This window comes from Carcharhinus amblyrhynchos, chromosome 12, assembly GCF_965287045.1.
Source record: "Carcharhinus amblyrhynchos chromosome 12, sCarAmb.v2.hapA, whole genome shotgun sequence".
Taxonomy (NCBI): domain Eukaryota; kingdom Metazoa; phylum Chordata; class Chondrichthyes; order Carcharhiniformes; family Carcharhinidae; genus Carcharhinus; species Carcharhinus amblyrhynchos.
Window position 1 is genome coordinate 6,945,564 of NC_137335.1, and position 20,057 is coordinate 6,965,620.

At 41.2% G+C, this 20,057-nt stretch overlaps 1 protein-coding gene across 1 annotated transcript in view; it reads right to left on the bottom strand.

The window, feature by feature from the left end:
* Positions 1-20,057, bottom strand: part of slx4ip (SLX4 interacting protein) — a 114,224-nt gene that overhangs the window by 42,464 nt on the left and 51,703 nt on the right. The window contains 1 exon segment of the mRNA XM_080199722.1: positions 13,841-13,973. Within this exon segment, the coding sequence (XP_080055848.1) occupies positions 13,841-13,973 (133 nt within the window).

Below are 20,057 nucleotides of genomic sequence, written 5' to 3' on the forward strand. Positions count from 1 at the left end.
AATATCTTTATTTCCCAGGAGATAGCACAGTTACATGTCTCCGCTTGAATCTGGGAAGTGGTCAAGTATGTCTGAGCATTTCAAGTCATGTAAACTTTCAAAATAACTTCACCAACTGCAGAATGATGTGCAATTACTTTTAGTCATTTTTGGCAGCTACCTTCAGCCTTTCTCCAGCAGAGCATTATCTGATACACTGACTGTAATCAAGTTACACCATTTTAGGAGATAGTGTAGTTGCTTATATTTCAAAGTTACCATCTTACAATTAGATCATTTTGTTATGCTTATTAAACTTAAGAATTGTTCAAGATGAAAAATGAAAAAAAAACCTTTGCTGCATATTTCTTCAGTCTTGAAAAAAATTGCAATCACAGCCAAACAGACTTCAGCTACATAGCACTGCCAAGTGGAGAATGTGGTACACTTGGCGACACTGGAAGCCCTCTCCCACGGCTATTAGTGACCATTCATTTGGGAGCCTGGGAAAATGCCTCAAAGCTGCTGAGTTATCTGGAGCAGCCTGGCAGGTGTTCCTGTCCCAGCGGAATCTGGCACCTGCATAACTCTACCACTAACACCAGCAGCATTTTCTCTAAACTGTGTATCAGACTAAAGGAGGCACATTGTCTTCCTGTAAACAGCCAACATATGAGTTCACAACTTCAAGAAATTTAAATTCAAAAAAAGTTTGCTCTTTTAATTGGGAAATTTAATCGTTTTACTCTTAAACTTTTAACTATCTTTCCATTACAATCACATAACTTATCTTGCAAGTTGGAAGCCTATTAGCTGCATATTAAAAATACCCATAAGTTTTGTTACAAAGGACAACCCATATTTATTTTCGAGGTAATTAAAATCTTATGTAAGCAAGAATAAGTTACGATGACAGTACGAATCAGGAGGACATCTAAGCTGTGTTTATCAATTTACGTATGATAATTAAAACTATGTATACAGGCAGAGCTCATGTAGTCAAATAAGTAAGTTATTCTAGAAATTAAGCAGATGTACTTTGATAAAACCACCTCAAATAGCCCGTGGACATCTGGAGAGATTATCAGTGTAATCACTTCCAGTGTTTCATGTCTGTAGTTCTTTGTCATGGATACAGAATGCGCTGGTATACTATTGGCTAGGTATCCTTTAAATGACAACTAAACGGGTAAAACTGGCCCAGTGACAACTACATGTTTGAAATTGGCAAATACTCCAGGTTTTGCTCATGTTTTTAATCTCCCTTCAGTATTAGAAGCATGTGTGATGATGAGAAAGATTTAAGTTGTAATGTTGTCCATCTGTAAAAACGACTTGTCATCTTAATCATTTAAATGACCCCAGATTTTAGCCGCAGTTTCATCAGTGTCCACTGGAAAATTGCTTCCATTCAAAGACTAATGTAGGGAAAATTACAAGGATTCAAGTGTATGTAAACAATATTATGTGGACAATAAGCATTAATTGTGCTTAATTGATTGATTGATTGGGACTACTTCCAGGAAAACTTGGATTTGTTCAAAAATAGACATGCCACGTACCATTCTAATTTAAAAAGATGTTTGCCCACTAAGTATAGATTATCATGCTATATTGGACAAATCCATTACATGTAGTTGAATCAATATTTAGTTAATAGTGGTGTTGATTACCCTCTGAAGGCTCGATGCAAAATGCAGTTTGACAATTGGCTTTAGGAATTAGAGCTAGTAGCACCCATAGTTGCGCCCTTTTTATAGGTGCAAAAGAGATGTAACAAGAACTAATTTTGTAGGTCAATGTCCCATGACCCAAGGGTGCCCAAAAGATGGGTGGGCCGTTTTTCATGTTTCTGGGTAAACTATATGCGAGGTCTTTCTTTAATCTATGCAAATAACCTAATCTAATTTAATTGCCTCTTTCGCAAATGGCTATTCGAGGCCCTTTCCACTCATGATTTATTTAAGGTGATGCAACTTAATAAGCTATTACAGCTAGAAAGGCAAGTAAAAATGTTCTTAAGTTTTGGTATACGGATAGGAGGAAGAGGAGGATGAACTGAAGGAGGAAGTGAGGGAGGAGTTCCTCTCCTGGCTCCATAGTATATTAAGCGCTATTAGCTGCTCTTCCATGGTTCTCTTTACCATCCTAGCACTTAACAGATGCTACTACCAGCAAGGTGAACAGAATTCGTTCCTGCAGAAGGACAAGTTGCCTATGTTGTGATGTTAGACAACTTCAGGTTATTTAACTGAGGCCTGAGGCCCTATTTTGGCTTTGCTCTGGGATTCCCGGTTTCGATGCACATTGGGCAATACGGAATAATGTACCACAAAGTTGGGCAGTGACTAATTTCTAAACCTCATTTCAATTCTTGGCCTGTGTTGTGCATACCAATTTCAGTCAAAATAGGGATTTGGTTTTTAGCCCCAGCATTGTCAGCTTATGCACCAACTTCCCCAGCTCCATCTTGTCCACGGTCCATTCCTGGAGGTAGAATAGGGGGCAACATGGTTGCCCGCCCACATCCAGCAGGTTTCCAATTAAATCAATGAATGGCCTTTTAAAGCCTGTTCCTGAAGTTCTCCGCAATGGCGGGCGAGTTTAACTTTCTGGAGGCGATCTCCTGGCAGGAGGGAGGGGGTAAACAGTGTTCCAGATAGGCTTAGAGGCCTATCTTTCCTGTCTGGGTTTAGCAATGGCTGCGGGCAGCACTCACAGTATTGGCAGAGGCCATTTTCTAGTTTACAATTCGAGAGAGAGTGCCTCTGAGTCACTGAGATCTACAGCACAGAAAAGGCTCTTCAGCCCATCACATCACCACTGGTCAAAAACAACAACAATAACTATTCTAATATCACTGGTTTATAGCTGTGTATGCTGTTTTTAAATCTGCCTCTCTGTTGTTGATTGATTCGCTCTTCTTCAAAACAGATGGAGCCTCAGTTTGTCTCATCTGAAAGATGGCATAGCTAACAGAGTAGCATTCCATCAGCACTGCCCTGGAGTGGGACTTGAATACACTAGAACCTAACTGAGAAACGACTGACAAATAATGGAAATTAACACGTGGCCTAAAGCCTCACTGCTGAACACAGGTAAGCCATTTTCCTCGATTCTCAATTTACACTTGTAACTCCAATTGGTGTAGCCCTCTCATTGAATTGTTGCTGCTCTTACAGATTGGAAATTAATTAAATTGAAATTTATGCTAAGGCTTCCTGTACAATTGGAGTGCTTTCTTGCTGCCCATGACTTATGCATACTGCGCATTTATTGTATACTTACTTCCTTAATGCTTTGGAATATAACTAATTACAGTTGACTGATACAGGTTGTAAGCTTAGGTATCCTGAAATTTTTCTGCCTTGTTCCATTTTGAAATGCTCTCTCTTTCACTTACCTGCTATATCATCCTGCTACTGATTTGAAGCTGGATGGCCTCTATTTGGCCCTCCGGTTGCTTCAGGAGCCCACTCACTGTCTTCACGTGGACTGAGAGTCCATCCTCTGGCTAAAAACACAATCAACGTGTCCAACCTATATTAAACTGGCCCCGTCACTCATGAATCTGTACACAAACATATATCACTACTTTGAGAAAGGACGCAAGTGATTTAATACAATTTAATATATAACATGAGCCATAAACTCTGAGTGTCACATTTGGTATTTCATACACTTAAAACAAAAGCATAAAAAGTGAATGGTAGGCATTTGGAATGTATAAAGTTCCTTTGTAATAATTCCCTAGTAGTTAAAAATAACTGACAGGAGCCAGAATATCTGTAAGCTGTGATTGACTTTCAATCTCTTAAAAAGCTACAGCTTTGATCTGTAGCCTGTAGAGAAAGTAAATTCACCTCTGCTTCCATAACATTTAGATATTGTGGCTTTAAAAACACAGCTTGACTTAAGTAGCTGAATAATATATTGCTCATTGCATGGGATAATGGGCTTGACCCTATAAAATGTTAGAGAAAAGCAAATGGTAAATAATAGAATGACATTGCTCATCACACTTTCTGTTTTGTACTTATCTATTACCAAAACTGCAGTAAATTTCTTCTAGCTGATTGGCTCATCCTCACACTTTTTTTTAAAACTGCAGGACATCACAACTGAAATCGTATGGAAATGGAATCAAGCTCAAGATGAAAAGGTGAAAACAAAATCTTTAACATAACAAGCCCACGAGAAAAGAATTAAGTCTTAAATAAATTCCTTATTGCTACCCAGGCTTTACTCCAGTGTACTGAATCCCTAGAAAACATTTCCTGCCTCCAGCGTATTGGCACGTCAGTAACATAAGCTCCTAAATTAAAGCCATTTGGAGTCCTTCCCTACTGCCATGATCACATCTTTACATTGTTCAATGCTTTCTGGTTCCACTCTGTTCCCAGATGCCTACCCTTATAACCTTAATTCTTCTTGAGCAATCTAACGTGTTTCCCAGTGCTTCAAAATGTCTCTATTACTTGCAATGCAAGGGTTCCTAATGGAACATTGAAGGTGACCATAGTGGCAAGCACCTCTAGAATTAATTAAAACAAAGTGAATTATCCAATACAGCCCAAGCTACACTTACCCAAATGATATTTAAACAAACACCTCACCAGGGACCTGTACTTCACTCAGAATAATTGGAAAAAGACGTGCATTTATATATTACTGTCCACAACCAGAAATCCCAAAGTGCTTTACAGCCAATTAAGTGCTTTTGAAGTGTTCTTGCTGTCATTATGTAGGAAAGATGACAGCCAATTAGCACACTGCAAATTTCCACAAAGAACAATGTGATAATAACCCAGGATGCTGAGTCACTGAGATCTACAGCACAGAAAAGGCTCTTCAGCCCATCACATCACCACTGGTCAAAAACAACAACAATAACTATTCTAATATCATTGGCCCATAGCTGTGTATGCTGTTTTTAAATCTGCCTCTCTGTTGTTGATTGATTCGCTCTTCTTCAAAACAGATGGAGCCTCAGTTTGTCTCATCTGAAAGATGGCATAGCTAACAGAGTAGCATTCCATCAGCACTGCCCTGGAGTGGGACTTGAATACACTAGAACCTAACTGAGAAACGACTGACAAATAATGGAAATTAACACGTGGCCTAAAGCCTCACTGCTGAACACAGGTAAGCCATTTTCCTCGATTCTCAATTTACACTTGTAACTCCAATTGGTGTAGCCCTCTCATTGAATTGTTGCTGCTCTTACAGATTGGAAATTAATTAAATTGAAATTTACTGCTAAGGCTTCCTGTACAATGGAGTGCTTTCTTGCTGCCCATGACTTATGCATACTGCGCATTTATTGTATACTTACTTCCTTAATGCTTTGGAATATAACTAATTACAGTTGACTGATACAGGTTGTAAGCTTAGGTATCCTGAAATTTTTCTGCCTTGTGTTCTTGGAGATTAGGGAAACTTTTTAAGGTTTCTTTTTGGAAGTTTGATAGAAAAGAGTAAAAACAAAACAGAATGGAAAGAAGAAAAAAGAAGGAATGAAGACATGTATTAAAATAAGAAGAAAGAAGAAATTTGCATTAATGTAGCACTTCAAAGTCCCCTCAATGCAGTAACTGCAATCACAGTCGCTACATCTGCAAATACGGCAATGAACGGCAACCAGAATGGTTTCAAAAGCAGCAAATGAAATAGGTGATCAATTCTTTGCTATTCTTTGTGGTGGCATTGTTGGAGGCAGAATATTGACCAAGACACTGAGAATTGCCTTCTCTTTTTCTAAAATTGTCACTTAAGAGGCAGAGGGTGTCTTGGCTAACATTTAATTACAAACAGCATGGCCAACATTGCAGTTCTCCCTCAATATCATACTGACATGTCAGCCAGCAATTCTCAATTCAACTTCAACTCAGCCTTTTGAACAAGTTGCAAAGCCCAAATTCTGTGTGATCTATACAAAGACAGAGACTCTTATTAATTTTTTTAACAGCACCTCACCATTAACCAGATTATATAAACCAAATAAGTAAATTATTTCATCGGTCTCAATTTTACTGAAAATGGCCATGTGTAGAAAGTATCACGATAAGAACTGCATTAAAAAGTTCCAACTGAGTTAAACTTTGTAATAATTATAAGCACTGACAAGACACCATATAAATGCAAGGCTTCAAAAACCAAATTCCTCAACAAGGTTTTAACAAGCTAGTCTCCACTTCCAACCCACTCACATACACACACTCATGTTGTTTTAACAACATAATTGTCTTTTTTTGTTAGATTTAGGAAGCAGAAGAAAATAACTCTTGGGACAATTTATTTTAGTTACTTTCAACTTCTTCTGTCCATCTACTTTTTAATGGAAAGATGGGGTTAATTGGTTGAAGAGAAGAGGGAAAGGATATACTTATTTGCATATTTCAAATTACATGCATACCATTCTGGGAACTGATGAACTGAAAACTTTGGCCTGTGAAAGTTTCTCCAGCCTCAAAGATTAACCAGGACTTTCTGACAAGATTGGTAAAATTTGATATAATTCTAAAAGGAACACACGCTGGAAGGGAATTAGAAATCAGAATTCTTGAAGTGCAGGGATCTGCTTTTTCTCTCTGCTGTACATCCATAAGCAAGTCTTTCTGCAGACAGCAATAAGAATATGGGTACAAATGCAAACCACACAAGTTAGATAGAACCTTGACCTTCAAAATTCAAAGGTCACATAGCTAGCTGTAAGTCTCGCTGACCTTCCTCCATTCATGTGGCTACCTTTAGTCCCTCAGTGGTTTAAATGCTTAAGTACTAAAAGTAAGGGTAACTGCATCCCTAACCTGGCTAGGGTCACACCAGAGAAGGGAACAAAACAGCACCAGATTATAGTAAAAAAAGAACTACATTGAAAAAGAATGGCCAATGGCTATGATAACTTTGTTTTTACTTGCAAAGTGAGCATCAGTAAAAGCAGATCAAGTAGCAGTTGAAGGTGAGTCTGTGCTGGTTCAATGCCCTGTGGCAGTGTTAGATCTTACTACATCTCCCACAGTCCAATGAACAGTGGACACAGCTATCACATACCATGAAAAAGGCTTAAAAGACAAGGTAATTCAGTAGGGACATCCTATCACTATCAATTACTTAATCAAAGTATTTCTCTTCCTTTCGTTAGAACTGTTGCAGCAAATCTTTACTCATCTGCTTCCAGATTCCAACAACAGGTCCGACCACATCTGACACATTTCCTTGCATGCAATTTTGACCTCATTCCCTTATCGTCATTCCCAAAGAAACCATTATCTCCTGTTACTCTCTCATACAAACATAAACAACATGAAAAGCTAATCAGCTACTCTATGGAGATGGGGATTTTTTTGACTCACAAATAGACAATGATCAGGTATGAAAGAATAAATTTTTATCAAAAAAATTTATCCTGAAAATAGTTTTAGGAAACTCACTCCCTTACAGCAAGTGCAGCTGAGTCCACAGAATGACTGAATGATGGGGCAGGCTCAAGGGGCAAGATGGCATACTTATGCTCCATGTTATAGAATCCCTACAGTGCAGAAGGAGGCCATTTGGCCCATCGAATCTGCACCGATCACAATCCCACCCAGCCCCTATTCTCATAACCCCACATATTTGCTCTGCTAATCCCCCTGACACTCGGGTCAATTTAGCATGGCAAATCAACCTAACTCGCACATCTTTGGAGTGTGGGAGGAAACAGGAGCACATGGAGAAAATCTACACAGATATAGGAAGAATGTGCAAACTCCACACAGACAGTGACCTGAGGCTGGAATTGAACTCTGTAAGGCAGCAGTGCTAACCACTTTGCCACCATGCTGCCCTTATTGTCTTATTACTGAAATGCCAATCACTCTTGCTTATATATACAAAGCTGGCTCCACGCATCAAAGGTGCCAAAAGAAAATAAAAAATTTGTCTTGCACTCAGCAAAGAAAAAAATGTTTATCACGTATATCCAGGGTTTTGATCCACTATTACAAATTAAGATACTGAAAAAATTAAAACCAAAGTCAATCCTAATCTTAACTGAATCTGGAAATGAACAATAATCTTGATTAATCCAAATTGTATCTTTCTCCTATTTAGTTATATGACTGACTGTCAATTCATAACCAGATTCACAATATATCCCACACAAACCTCAAACTTACTGATGGTTACATTCGTGGTAATGTACAAATATCACATTTAATGTTGCCTGGACGTTTTGCACATGCATAATATATTTCGTAGAATCTCTACGATGCAGGAGGAGGCCATTTGGTCCTTCAACTACAATCCCATCCAGGACCTAGCCCCATAACCCTATGCATTTACCCTAGCTATTCCTTATACTGATACTAAGGGGCAATTATAGCATGGCCAATCTACCTAGCCAGCACATTTTTGGCATGTGGGAGGAAACCAGAGCACCCAGAGGAAACCTATGCAGACACGGAGAGAAATTGCAAACTCCTCACAGACAGTGACCCAAACCGGGAATCGAACCCTGGTCCCTGGCGCTGTGAGGCAGCAGTGCTAACCACTGTGCCACCACCGTGACAGATGCTGGCAGACCTGCTGAGTTTATCCAGTTTTCTCTGTTCTTGTTTCAGATTCCAGCATCTGCAGTATTATGCTTATAATTTAACATTTTTAAAAACTTTTATCGATATTGCATTGTTCACTCCTTTCATAATTTTCTCCTATCTTTGATAGTCACATTTCAACTGTGTAAAAGGACCCTTTTTAGAACAAATTCACCCACATTAAACAATATAGCTATTTGGATTTACTTATTGTCCGAAGTCAGCTAAACCAGAATAGAATTATGACAGCACCATGATCTCAATCAACAATTATGCATGACTTTGTGTTTTTAATATCCATACAAATGATAGAGAACCTACATATTATTTTAATAGAGCTTAATCAATATTTTACTACCTCATCTTCAATAGAGGAATTTCACCTTTAAAAATAAAACCTTTCATCTTCTTGCTGTTCATTCAGAAACTAATAATAGCTTGCTAAATAGTCTGCTTCAATGACCAGTCCAGTAAGTGTTGTTGAATGAGGTTAATGTACATTACTGACAAGATGCATTAGGGAACAGAATATTTTCCATTTGACATGAAGTCACCAGACATAGTTAAACAGGCAGTGTTACATGACTGCACCCTTTTCAGTATATTCTGGTAACTAGGGTGTGAACAAAGTAACTACAAAAAGAAAAATTACATAACCTGCACAGCAATCAATCTCATCAAAGAATAGTAGAAACTATCAGATTAGGGAAAATGTAAATTTGGTACTTTCCTTTGCCAAGCACAGAATTTATAAACTCTATACTCACGAGAACATCAGATCATTATTACCTCTGAAACATTTATATTAAAATTTCAAATGCTAATTTGAGACCAGATACTTTGGCCATGTCACAATTGTCACAGACAGTAAAGGAGTTGAACACATATGGATTAATCGATGTCAGTAATCTCAAGAAAAGGATGCCATGAGGAACGCACAGCAACTCTGATGTCATGGGGAGCCTGAGCTTCTTGAACAGTGCAAAGCTGATGATTTTCACTTTTGCATTGTGTAGCTCCTGTTGTGTCTTGGCCTTGTTGCAAATTAGTCATGTCTGAACAGACACAGCAGTTTAAAAAGTGGGCCACCCATGTTAATTTCTGATCTGATGCAAGTTTGAGTGGGTGGATTGAACATACCACAATTCTATTAAGCAAAGGAGAAACTGCAGCTTATTTTGTTAATTTTTTTTAAATTTGCTAGTCCCAAGAGAACAATATCCACACTATAAAAGATATAACTTGGAAGTAGAGGCCAACTTTCTTTTGATACCCAGCAAAATAAAAATATTTTGAGTGCTCTCAAGATTAACATTTATTCTCATAATAACAATAATAACATGGGGCAGCACAGTGGTTAGCACTGCTGCCTCACAGCACCAGGGACCCAGGTTCAGTTCCCGGCTTCGGTTACTGTCTGTGAGGAGCTTGCATGTTCTCTCCGTTTTTGCGTGGGTTTCCTCCGGATGCTCCGATTTCCTCCCACAATCTGAAAGACGTGCTGGTTAGGTGCATTGACCCGAGCAGGTACTGGAATGTGGCGACTAGGGGAATTTCACAGTAACTTCATTGCAGTGTTAATGTAAGCCTTACTAATAAATATACTTTTTTTTAAAGTTAAGATTTCACAACTTTACTGGAGCGTTATCAGACAAACTTTCATCCTTAACCACAAAGGAGAAGTTAACAAAAAACTTGATAAAAAGTTAGATTTTAAGGAGGGATTTAAAGAAGGGGAGAGAGCGGTATATGTATTTAGAAACAATTCCAATGTTTAGGTCATAGGCAACTGAAGGACTGAAGTTACACCTGCCAGTGAAGCACTGAAAGTCAGGGTTGGGCAAGAGGCCAGAGTTGGACAAGGGCAGAGTTCTCAGAGAATTGTAGGGCTGAAGGAAATTACAGAGAAAGAGACACGCCAAGGAGAGATCTGAGTGCAAGGGTGAAAATTTAAAAATCAAGAACTAATGTCGGTGGGCAAGCACTGAAATACTGAAGCAGGATGAGCCAGGAAAGTGTTAAAATAACTGAGTATGGATAAATGAAAGAATGGATATGGTTTCGGCACAGATGAGCTGCAGTAGGGGTGAAGATGAGCAACATTACACAAGTGGAAACATACAGTCTTGGGGAGGAGGAGGATATGGGGTTTGGAAGCTTGGCTTAGAGTCAAATAGGGCATCGAGATTGTCAACAGCCTATATCAGGCTCAGAACAGCGACCAGGGAAGGCAATGGAGTCATTAGTTAGGGAATGAAGTTTGTGGTGGGGGCAAAAGCCACTGGCCACTATTGGTGGCAAGCTGGTAAGATTGTGCGCAAAGTAGAAAATTGCGTTTGCACCCGTTTTCATGCCGCACTCAGAGTTACTGGCACTCTTTTGCTGGCAGGATCAGCCTCATGCCCAGAAAGGGTGCAAAGCTGATTAGCATATTAATATCATGCTTCACATGACATTAACACATTCAATAGGCCTATTTATGGCTTCTTCAACACTTAGCTTCTCACTGGTCAGATTTCACACCGGCGAGAATCCACTAGCGGTAACCAGAAGTGATGGCCTCACTGAGGTGGGGGGGGGGGGGGGGGGGGGGGGGGTGGAGGTAATTTAAATGTATGTATTTAAATTAACTTAATGAGCTGGACGCCCAATCTTATCAGCATTTCTCCCTTTACCATCGCATTCTTGCGTCCAGATTCAGCGCAAAACAGACATACTCGGCAAAGGTCTGTTTTAGGTGCTCCGGCTTCTGAAGAGGTAAGTTCAGAGCTTCCAGTGGTTCAGTGGGGTTGGGGGAGAGGACAGGCCAGATGGTTCTCTAGTGGGGGGGGGGGGGAGGGAAGACAGATGGTTCTCTGAAGGTGCGGGAAGGGGGGGTCCAATCATTCTCTGATGGGGGGTGTGGGGGACGGGGAGGGAATGGAGGAGTCCGCTGCCACTGTGTGGGCGATCGGTGGGGGGGTCCTCTGCAACTTTGTGGGATCGGTGGGGAGGAAAGGGGGCAGGGGGTCGCAATCGATCTGGGTAGGGGGTGGACAGGGGTCAGTTATGTTGTGAGGGCGGCACGATCTCTGCGGGGGCCATTGCTCCCGGGCTGCTTTATCCGCTTTTTGCAGCCTGGGAGCGATGTGACAGGAGAGTGTTTTTAAAATCCGTCCCACTGCGCATGTGTCGTTGAAAGCTCCAATCAGAGCTGCAGCATTTCAGATTCAGCGTGATTCAGATTCACGATTTCCTTTTCAGTCTAAGTGTATATGGGGGCTCCTGAGAGCAGGTTTACAAGTTGGATCTGAATTACGCTCAGATTCAGCACTTAGAATCAAAATGGTAAAAGATTGCATTGTCAAACTTGTCAAAAAGCAGGTCTGAAACACACACGTTTTCTCACTCGTTCAACATTTTGAATTTTTTCGTAAGCTTGCGCCCACAGCCTTTACAGCATCCAATAGTTAAACAGAAAATTTCTGCATCTCCATAATTGGATGTCAGACGAGCAGAATGACAAATCAGAGGCACTGAAGGAATGGTAAAACTGAGCATTATCAGTGCGTATGTACAAAATCTGAGAAGTGGATATACATAACTTCTATTCTTATTTTTATAGGTCATAAAATACACAAAACTACATTTCATAGTGGAATAAGCACTGTACCTCATTGGAGCATTATCAAGTTCTGAATTAAGACTACTCCTTGAGAACAAAACAATCATATTTAGCAATGTACCTGTGGCAAATAAATATCTGATTGGCTGAACTGGTCAGCAAATGCATTCCACTAGAGAAGAAAATGTTCACTGCATTGTATTTTATTAGTAGGGTGTTTAACATTCAAATACGTTATAGTCAACCTACCCCAAATACCTACGAGTATTGTATAGTACAATTTTTTGAGGCTGGCTGAGACAGCGAGGGGGCAACAATGGGAGATGGCAGCCCTTGGTCTTGGCACTAAAGTTTGAAATTCACTTTCTAAACATCTGTCTTTCTACCCCTCTCTCTCTTCCTTAAAAATGTTCCTTAAAACCTATCTCTCTAAACAAGTTTTTGGTCACCTGTACCCAATTGATGTCTAAACTTGCTTGATAATGCTTCTGTAAAGTCCCTTAGTTTTATTAAAACAAAGACATTATATAAAGACAAGTAGTTGTTTGTGCTGCTGCAACAGCCTCCTAATCATGCCCAACTCATAACCAGATCTCTGTATTGGCTACTGGATACCCTTTAAGCCAAATTTGGGCTTTTACCTAACTTGTTTTACTTTTTATGCTGTAAGGCTATAAGACATAGGAGCAGAATTAGGCCACTCAGCCCATCGAGTCTGCTGCGCCGTTCAATCACGGCTGATTTTTTTTTCTCATCCCCATTCTCCTACCTTTTCTCCATAACCCCTGATCCCCTTATTAATCAAGAATCTACCTCTATCTTAAAGACACTGAATGACCTGGCCTTCACAGCCTTCTGCAGCAAAGAGTTCCACAGATTCACTACTCCCTGGCTGAAGAAATTCCTCCTCATCTCTGTTTTAAAAGATCATCCCTTTAGCCTGAGGTTGTGCCCTCTGCTTCTAGTTTTTCCTACGAGTGGAGACACTCTATTCAGGCCTCACAGTATCCTCTAAATTTCAATAGGATCCCCCCCCGCCATCCTCCTAAATTCCAATGAGTACAGACCCAGAGTCCTCAACCGTTCCTCATACGATAAGGTCTTCATTTCAGGGATCATTCTTGTGAAGCTCGTCTGGACCCTTTCCAAGGCCAGCACATCCTTCCTTAAATACAGGGTCCAAAACTGCTCACAATACTCCAAATGGGGTCTGACCAGAGCCTTATACAGCCTCAGAAGTACATCCCTGCTCTTGTATTCTAGCCCTCTCAACATGAATGCTGAAAGTACATTTGTCTTTCTAACTGCTGACTGAATCTGCATGTTAACCTTAAGAGAATCTTGAACAATGATTCGCAAGTCCCTTTGTGTTTCTGGTTTCCGAAGCATTTCCCATTTAGAAAATAGTCTATGTCTCCATTCATAGTGCATAACCTCACACTTTTCCACATTGTACTCCATCTGCCTCTTCTTTGCCCACTCTCCTAACCTGTCCAAGTCCTTCTGCAGCCCCACCTGCTTCCTCAATACTATCTAGGTGTAGGTGCTAAGTGTATTTCAGTGGTTTTACAGTACTTTTGTGATGATGATTCACGATTAGACAATATAGTTTAAGATGCAGCCCTAATTTCCATGATGATTTCATTCTTGTCAGCGTACGCAGAAATAAAGAGTTTCTTACCTTTAATACACAGTGGGTTACTGGGTGTCAGTTCTTTGCTTGGTTTAGGTTGCATGTTACCACGCTGTTTTCTTGCTTCAAGATACTGTTTGATCCTTAAATCAATATCTTCCTTTACAAGTGCACTAACTTCCTACAAATAAAAAAGAACAATAAAACTACATTTTGAAATTATTCAGATACTTTTGTTCTCCATTTATATTAATTTTTTTTCTGAGACAACACTTAAAATTACACTTTTATTCTTTGAGTCAAATATTCCATTCCAGAGAAATAACAAGGTCGATTTTCTGACCTCACGCTCCTGGCGAGGAGTTTAGTGTACATCAGGAATTCAGACATGGAGACCAGAAATCCTGTTAAGTCTGCTGATACTAATGCCTGAATTCCCGACGTGCATTATTCCTGCCAGATATGCACAAACATGGGAAATCTTTGCTAACATCTGAGTAATCCAGTACTTCCTTATTCCATTTTGTTTTCCTTTTTGTCTTCCCAAGCCATGTAAAATCTGCAGTTGGATGTGTGGAAGAACCAGCTACAAAACCAAGGATAACATCAGCCATATTTTCACTTTCCATGCTTCACTTCATTCATTACCTCCCACAGCACTGTGACTACGACTGAAATAAGACAATTAATGCCATACTAAAGTACCAAACAAACCTCTTCACACCTGAAAGCTCTTGTGTACAATTTTTAGAGAGAAATAAAGAATATGTCATCTCACTAAGGTATGAAAGAGATCATAAACTTTTTAAATCAAACTTTACTCGCTGCTAATTTAAAAAATTGACTTTGCAATCGTTCTTAAAACTGTCCTCAACCACCGAAGCCAGGCAGGGTCCCTTTTCCCAGCGCACACCCCATCCATGGCCATTACCGTTCTGCGCATGGCATGTTTAGTGTGGATCACCAAGTCCCTGATGACATTTTCCAGGAAAACTTTCAGGGCCCCCTATGGACCTTCTCGTAGATCAGCTTGGAGATGCGCTTGGCACTCATGTGGAGAGCCAAGCGGTGAATGGCCAGCTTGGTGATGTCCTGCATGTTGTCTTGGAGCACTCTGTGGTGCACCTTGGCTCTGCCTTTGCCCAGCCACTTACTGCCTCTCCCTCTACCCAACATGATTCGCACTGAGCTATCAAACTGGACTTCGCTGGCCTAAAAACATGGTTGCTAGGGGGTCACACAATTTGCAAGTTGGCTACTGTTCTGGGAACTTCCAACAGTAATAACAGGACCAAGCTCAACCCTCATCCTTGTAGAATCTCACACATATCATTACATGAGCCAATTACAACCAGCACGACAAGGGAGCAGCTGAGAGTCAGTCTCCCTAGCATGGACTTATATCAAAGAGAACTATCGAACCCATTATACCTGCAGAGGCATTAATAGCACCACCTATCCAAAGATGATCAATGGATTTTGGTAAGAACTTGTTTACTTGAAACAGACTCATCAAAAGGCAACACCGCATGACCTAAGCTCCCTTGGCTTTTGGAAAGTTTTAATGGTAAATTCCTGACTCCCAAAGCAGTCTGCAGTTAAAGAAACAGTTTGTTAACACCAGAGCAGGATTCCAGGCTGCCGGCCTCAAGTCTAAACCTCCTCTAAACCTGACTCTCATAAAGATTCCTGCAATCATCTGTAGAATGGACCAAATCTCCGTACACCAACCTACTTTGCTGTGCTATCACCAACTTTAAAGGCACTCTGCAATTCCTGTTTTCAGCTAGCTGAACTCACCTGAACCTTAATTCCTTTGTGATAGAACTCATACTGGACTCTTACATTCCCGTATATTATTATCCACCTCTTTAGTTTTTGTTGATTTAGGTTATTTCTAGTTATAAAACCATTCTTTATCTCAATCTTGTATGGATATATGTAGTCACAGTGACTATCCTCGGTTTTGAATGCATGAAGAAACAATACTTCTGATTTAACCCAAGAGGAGCTTGCTGTAAGTCATTTTAAAATTGGCTTCACAAAATAAGTGGATGTGGAAACATGCCACACCTGATTAAACCACTTTTGCTTTTGGTCAGTGGGTGCATTTCCTTTCTGTTTTCAGGCAGGTGTTGTACAGACAATTCCAGATATGACTGGGAATTGTTCCACTGGATCTCCAGTCACCTCTAGGATCTTCCCATCACTTTGGGATTTTCCTATCCCAACTTTTGGCCAGGCATATTCAAAATAAATGTTAAAGATGGAAACTCACATATGATTTATGTTCCATCGCTAACATTTTAAAGCATTGAGAGGCAGGAATGTTGTTATTGTGTCCAGTATAACTAAGGCAGCAAAGGACCATTTAAACTTTAAAAAAAAAACTTAATTTAGTTGTGCAATTAAAAATAGAAGTCTAGGGACAACTATTTACCAAAGTTAGTCGTTTCAATTGCAGATTACAATTCTTTGTAAATTGAATAGTGTAGATTATTATTTTGAAATTGTTATTTTGTAAATTTTCTGTAAAATAGACTTTGATCTGATTTATTTTTGTCACGTGTATTAACACACAATGAGAAGTATTGTTTCTTGCATGCTATGCAGACAAAGCATACTGTTTATAGAGAAAGAAATGAGACAGTGCAGAAGGTAGTGTTACAATCACAGCTAGGGTGGAGAGAAAGATCAACTTAATGCAAGGTAGGTCCATTCAAAAGTCTGACAGCAGCAAGGAAGAAGCTGTTCTTGAGTTGGTTGGTATATGACCTCAGACTTCTGCATCATTTTCCTGATGGAAGAAGGTGGAAGAGAGAATGTACAGGGCGCATGAGGTTCTTGATTATGCTTTGTTGAGGCAGCAGGAAGTGTAGGCAGAGTCAATGGATGGGAGGCTGGTTTGCGTGATGGATTGGGCTACATTCACGACCTTTTGTAGTTCCTTACGGATCTGGGCAGAGCAGGAGCCATACCAAGCTATGATGCAACAAGAAAGAATGGTTTCTATGGAGCATCTGTAAAAGTTGGTCAGAGAATTGGGCTGGATTATATACTGAAGGTGGGCTCCCTACACCCAATGTAAACGTCTGCAGCAAATTCACCTCCGCTAAGCTAGCTTGAACACTTTAAGGATCTTTAATCAATGTAAGGCAATTCTTCCACTTTCTCCAGGAGAAAGTCCCACCTCACAGAGCTGCGGCTCAATTGGAACAACAGCAGCAGCAAAGAATCCTGCTGGTGATGCAGGTAGGCTAAGGAGGTGGCATTCAGCAATGGATCTGGGCATCCAGCTAATTCTGAAATCTCACAGGGGTGTACCTGGCAGAGATTGGGAGCGCATGTTGGACAGGGAATTGGGAAGAGTCAAAACTATGGGGAGGCTGGCAAGAGGCTCCTTTAACTGATCATCAGCCCACAGGGTTAAATCTGCTGGGTTAGACGTTGAGCATCAGCCTCTCCTCTCACCCATTAAAAAGACTGGCAGCGAGTGAGAGCCTTAATTGGGCATTAATTGCCTATTTGGGCCTCAGTTGGGCCATGGGCAGGCGACTTACTCAACACTCCCCCAGTGTTCTTAAAAGCAGGTACAGGATTGGGTAGCCAACAGCAGAAGTGCAGCCAATTGCACAGACTGTACTGGCCTGTTTTCCTGAATGGACAGTCCATAAGATTTAGCCCAATTATAACTGAACAAACTCAAATACCTAAAATGATCAATAGTGTTAAATTGCAAAATACTAATACTTTCACTGAAGGTGTTAATGCCAGACAAGCTAACTAATGGACAAGTTAATGCCAGACAAGCTAACTAATACTAGACCTCAGAAATCAAATATGCAAATACCATTATCAATGGCAAAATTTACTTTACTTTATATGATCCACAGCGCCCCACTAAATCCTTAACTCCACTTTCTTGCCTTATCTGCAATTCCCTCACTGATTAAAAATCTGTCTATCTCAGCCTTGAACATACTTAAGCCATCTGCAGTAAAGAATTCCACAGATTAACTACCCTTTCTGTTGCTTCCTGGAATGTAGTCTCTCGCCTTTGTAACTGACCTAGATCTTGTCCACTGCAGCAGCACAAACTGTGTGTGTGACCCAAGGAAGAGCACCACAGCTCAGCCTGGTGGCCCTCACACACTGCCTCATATCAACCCCTTGCTGTTTCTTGAGCAATAAGGGTTCAAAATTTTCCAATCATATACTTCCAATAAAGGTTTAAACCCATCTAACAACACAAAAGAATCCAAAGAGCAGTTGCACTGGAGATAACATCACACCCATGTTCATCTTATAGCAGCTTACCGCCACATGAGGAGGAGGTTGACTCAATCTTGAGAGCAGAGGATTCCAAAGCACAAAATCATAACACCTTCTGTTGACCGAATGAATTTCAATAAGTGCAATTTATTTAGTGCTAGCACACTTGTGAATTAGGATTGACATCAAAACCTTTTTTCAAAACTTTCCTAACCTTGCCCCTGCATCTTGATTCAGCCCTGACATTCGCAGCAGAAGTGCAGATAGCCTACTGATTGCTACGTCCTGATGCCTACAGTGATTTTGACAAATGTCCTCTGGTGGCCCAAGTCCTAGATGGTTCCAGCCTGATATGGGTCTCTCCCACTCAGGGGCAGATGCCCACAGTGGCCTGCGCTGCTGGAGTGGGGTGGGGAAAGGTAGGGGACCCTTGGAAAGTCACGCGTGGAAGTTCCCAGGGTATCCAGCTGACACACATCCTCCTGTGGGTACTAGAGGACCACATTGTGACTCCTGCAGGAGATGGGGCATCTGGAGAGAGATCAAGGTGCCTCAACCCCATGTCACCTTCATCCGGATGGTGCTTTTCAGAATACGTGACCATGAAGTGCAGGGCTGTGCATAAATCCAGCAAGTTCTGCGGGCCGAAGGCCTCCATAATGGTCGTCAAATTTCCCATGGTGGTCACAAGATGCTTGCATGTCGAAGACATGACATCATACAGAATGTGGATGGACTCTAGTTTGCTGAGAGACTCTGGAATCTCAGCCTGATGTTCCACTGCCAGCCATTGCATCTACATCATTTAGATTGCAGCCGCTGCAAGAGGCTCATCATCTGAATGTAACTGAGCGCGTGACTTGTATCCAGCAGCCCTCCGAGCCCTGTCCCCATCTCCAGTTGTTGCATGGACATTTCAGAGAGGTTTCTCCAGAAACTGACCCTGAGTCTAATCTAGAGCTATGCCCCACTGAGATGTGTCTCTCTGGTGGAGGGTGGAGTTATGCTTTGAGATGAATTTTTGTGAGTCCCCTCATCCTCAGATGTGCTTTGGGGGCTCAGGCCACTGCTCAGCTGCCTGGATGTCTCACATTGATTGTCAGGAGTTGAAGTGATGGTGTGGAGATCTGTATTAAATTGTTGAGGGAGATCAATCTCCCTTTCCTCACAGGAGCAATCCCTGTCCACCCCAGCAAAGTTAGCCGCAGCCTCCTCAAAATCAGTCAGGGTAGTCAGGGTGAGGATCTCTGCCACCCTTTCCCCCCTTCTGGGACTGCTCTCACTTGTTGTATGCCAACTTAACCCATATGAAGACAAAAGGCAGGCACAGGATTCAAGGAAATGGAGCAGAGGTTGGGTGAAATGCAGGTTTCCCACTGTGTGTTGAGCCCGCCTGAGAAGGACCTAGGATGGAGTGTGAACAACATCACAGATTAGGTGATGGTGATGTGTAAGTGTCCATGAGAGAATGAGTGTTGATATGTGCTCCTGCTAATAGATTTGTGAGCACCATGAAGAGAATAGCCGTTTGAGTACATGATACGATGATGAGAGTTTTATATTGGAGGAAGTTGAAGGATGAGTTGCCCTGGTGGAGCAGATGAGATCATTCATATGCTTCTTGGACCGCATTGAGCTTTGGGTGCAGTTGTCAGCCAGCTGCAATGGCCTCATGGATGACGGCCTCCCAGGCTGGTGGGGTGACATTCAGGTGCTGCCTGAAGCCATTATGTGGATAGAGAATATGTTTCCACATGGCAGGATGCCTTGGATCAAGGCAACAAGGGCCTGGTGGCTGAAACGGGGAACTGCCTTCTTCTTGATGGAGTTGGCCTTCGCTTTTGGCATCTTGAGTGGTCTCCTGGTAATAGGTGGGCTTGGAGAGAATCATATGAGTGTGTTGGTCTAGCATTTAAGTATGGCACCTGGACCGTTTGAATCCTCCAGCTGACAACAGGTGAAAAATCACCTCCCAACCTTCCTTGTGATTCAG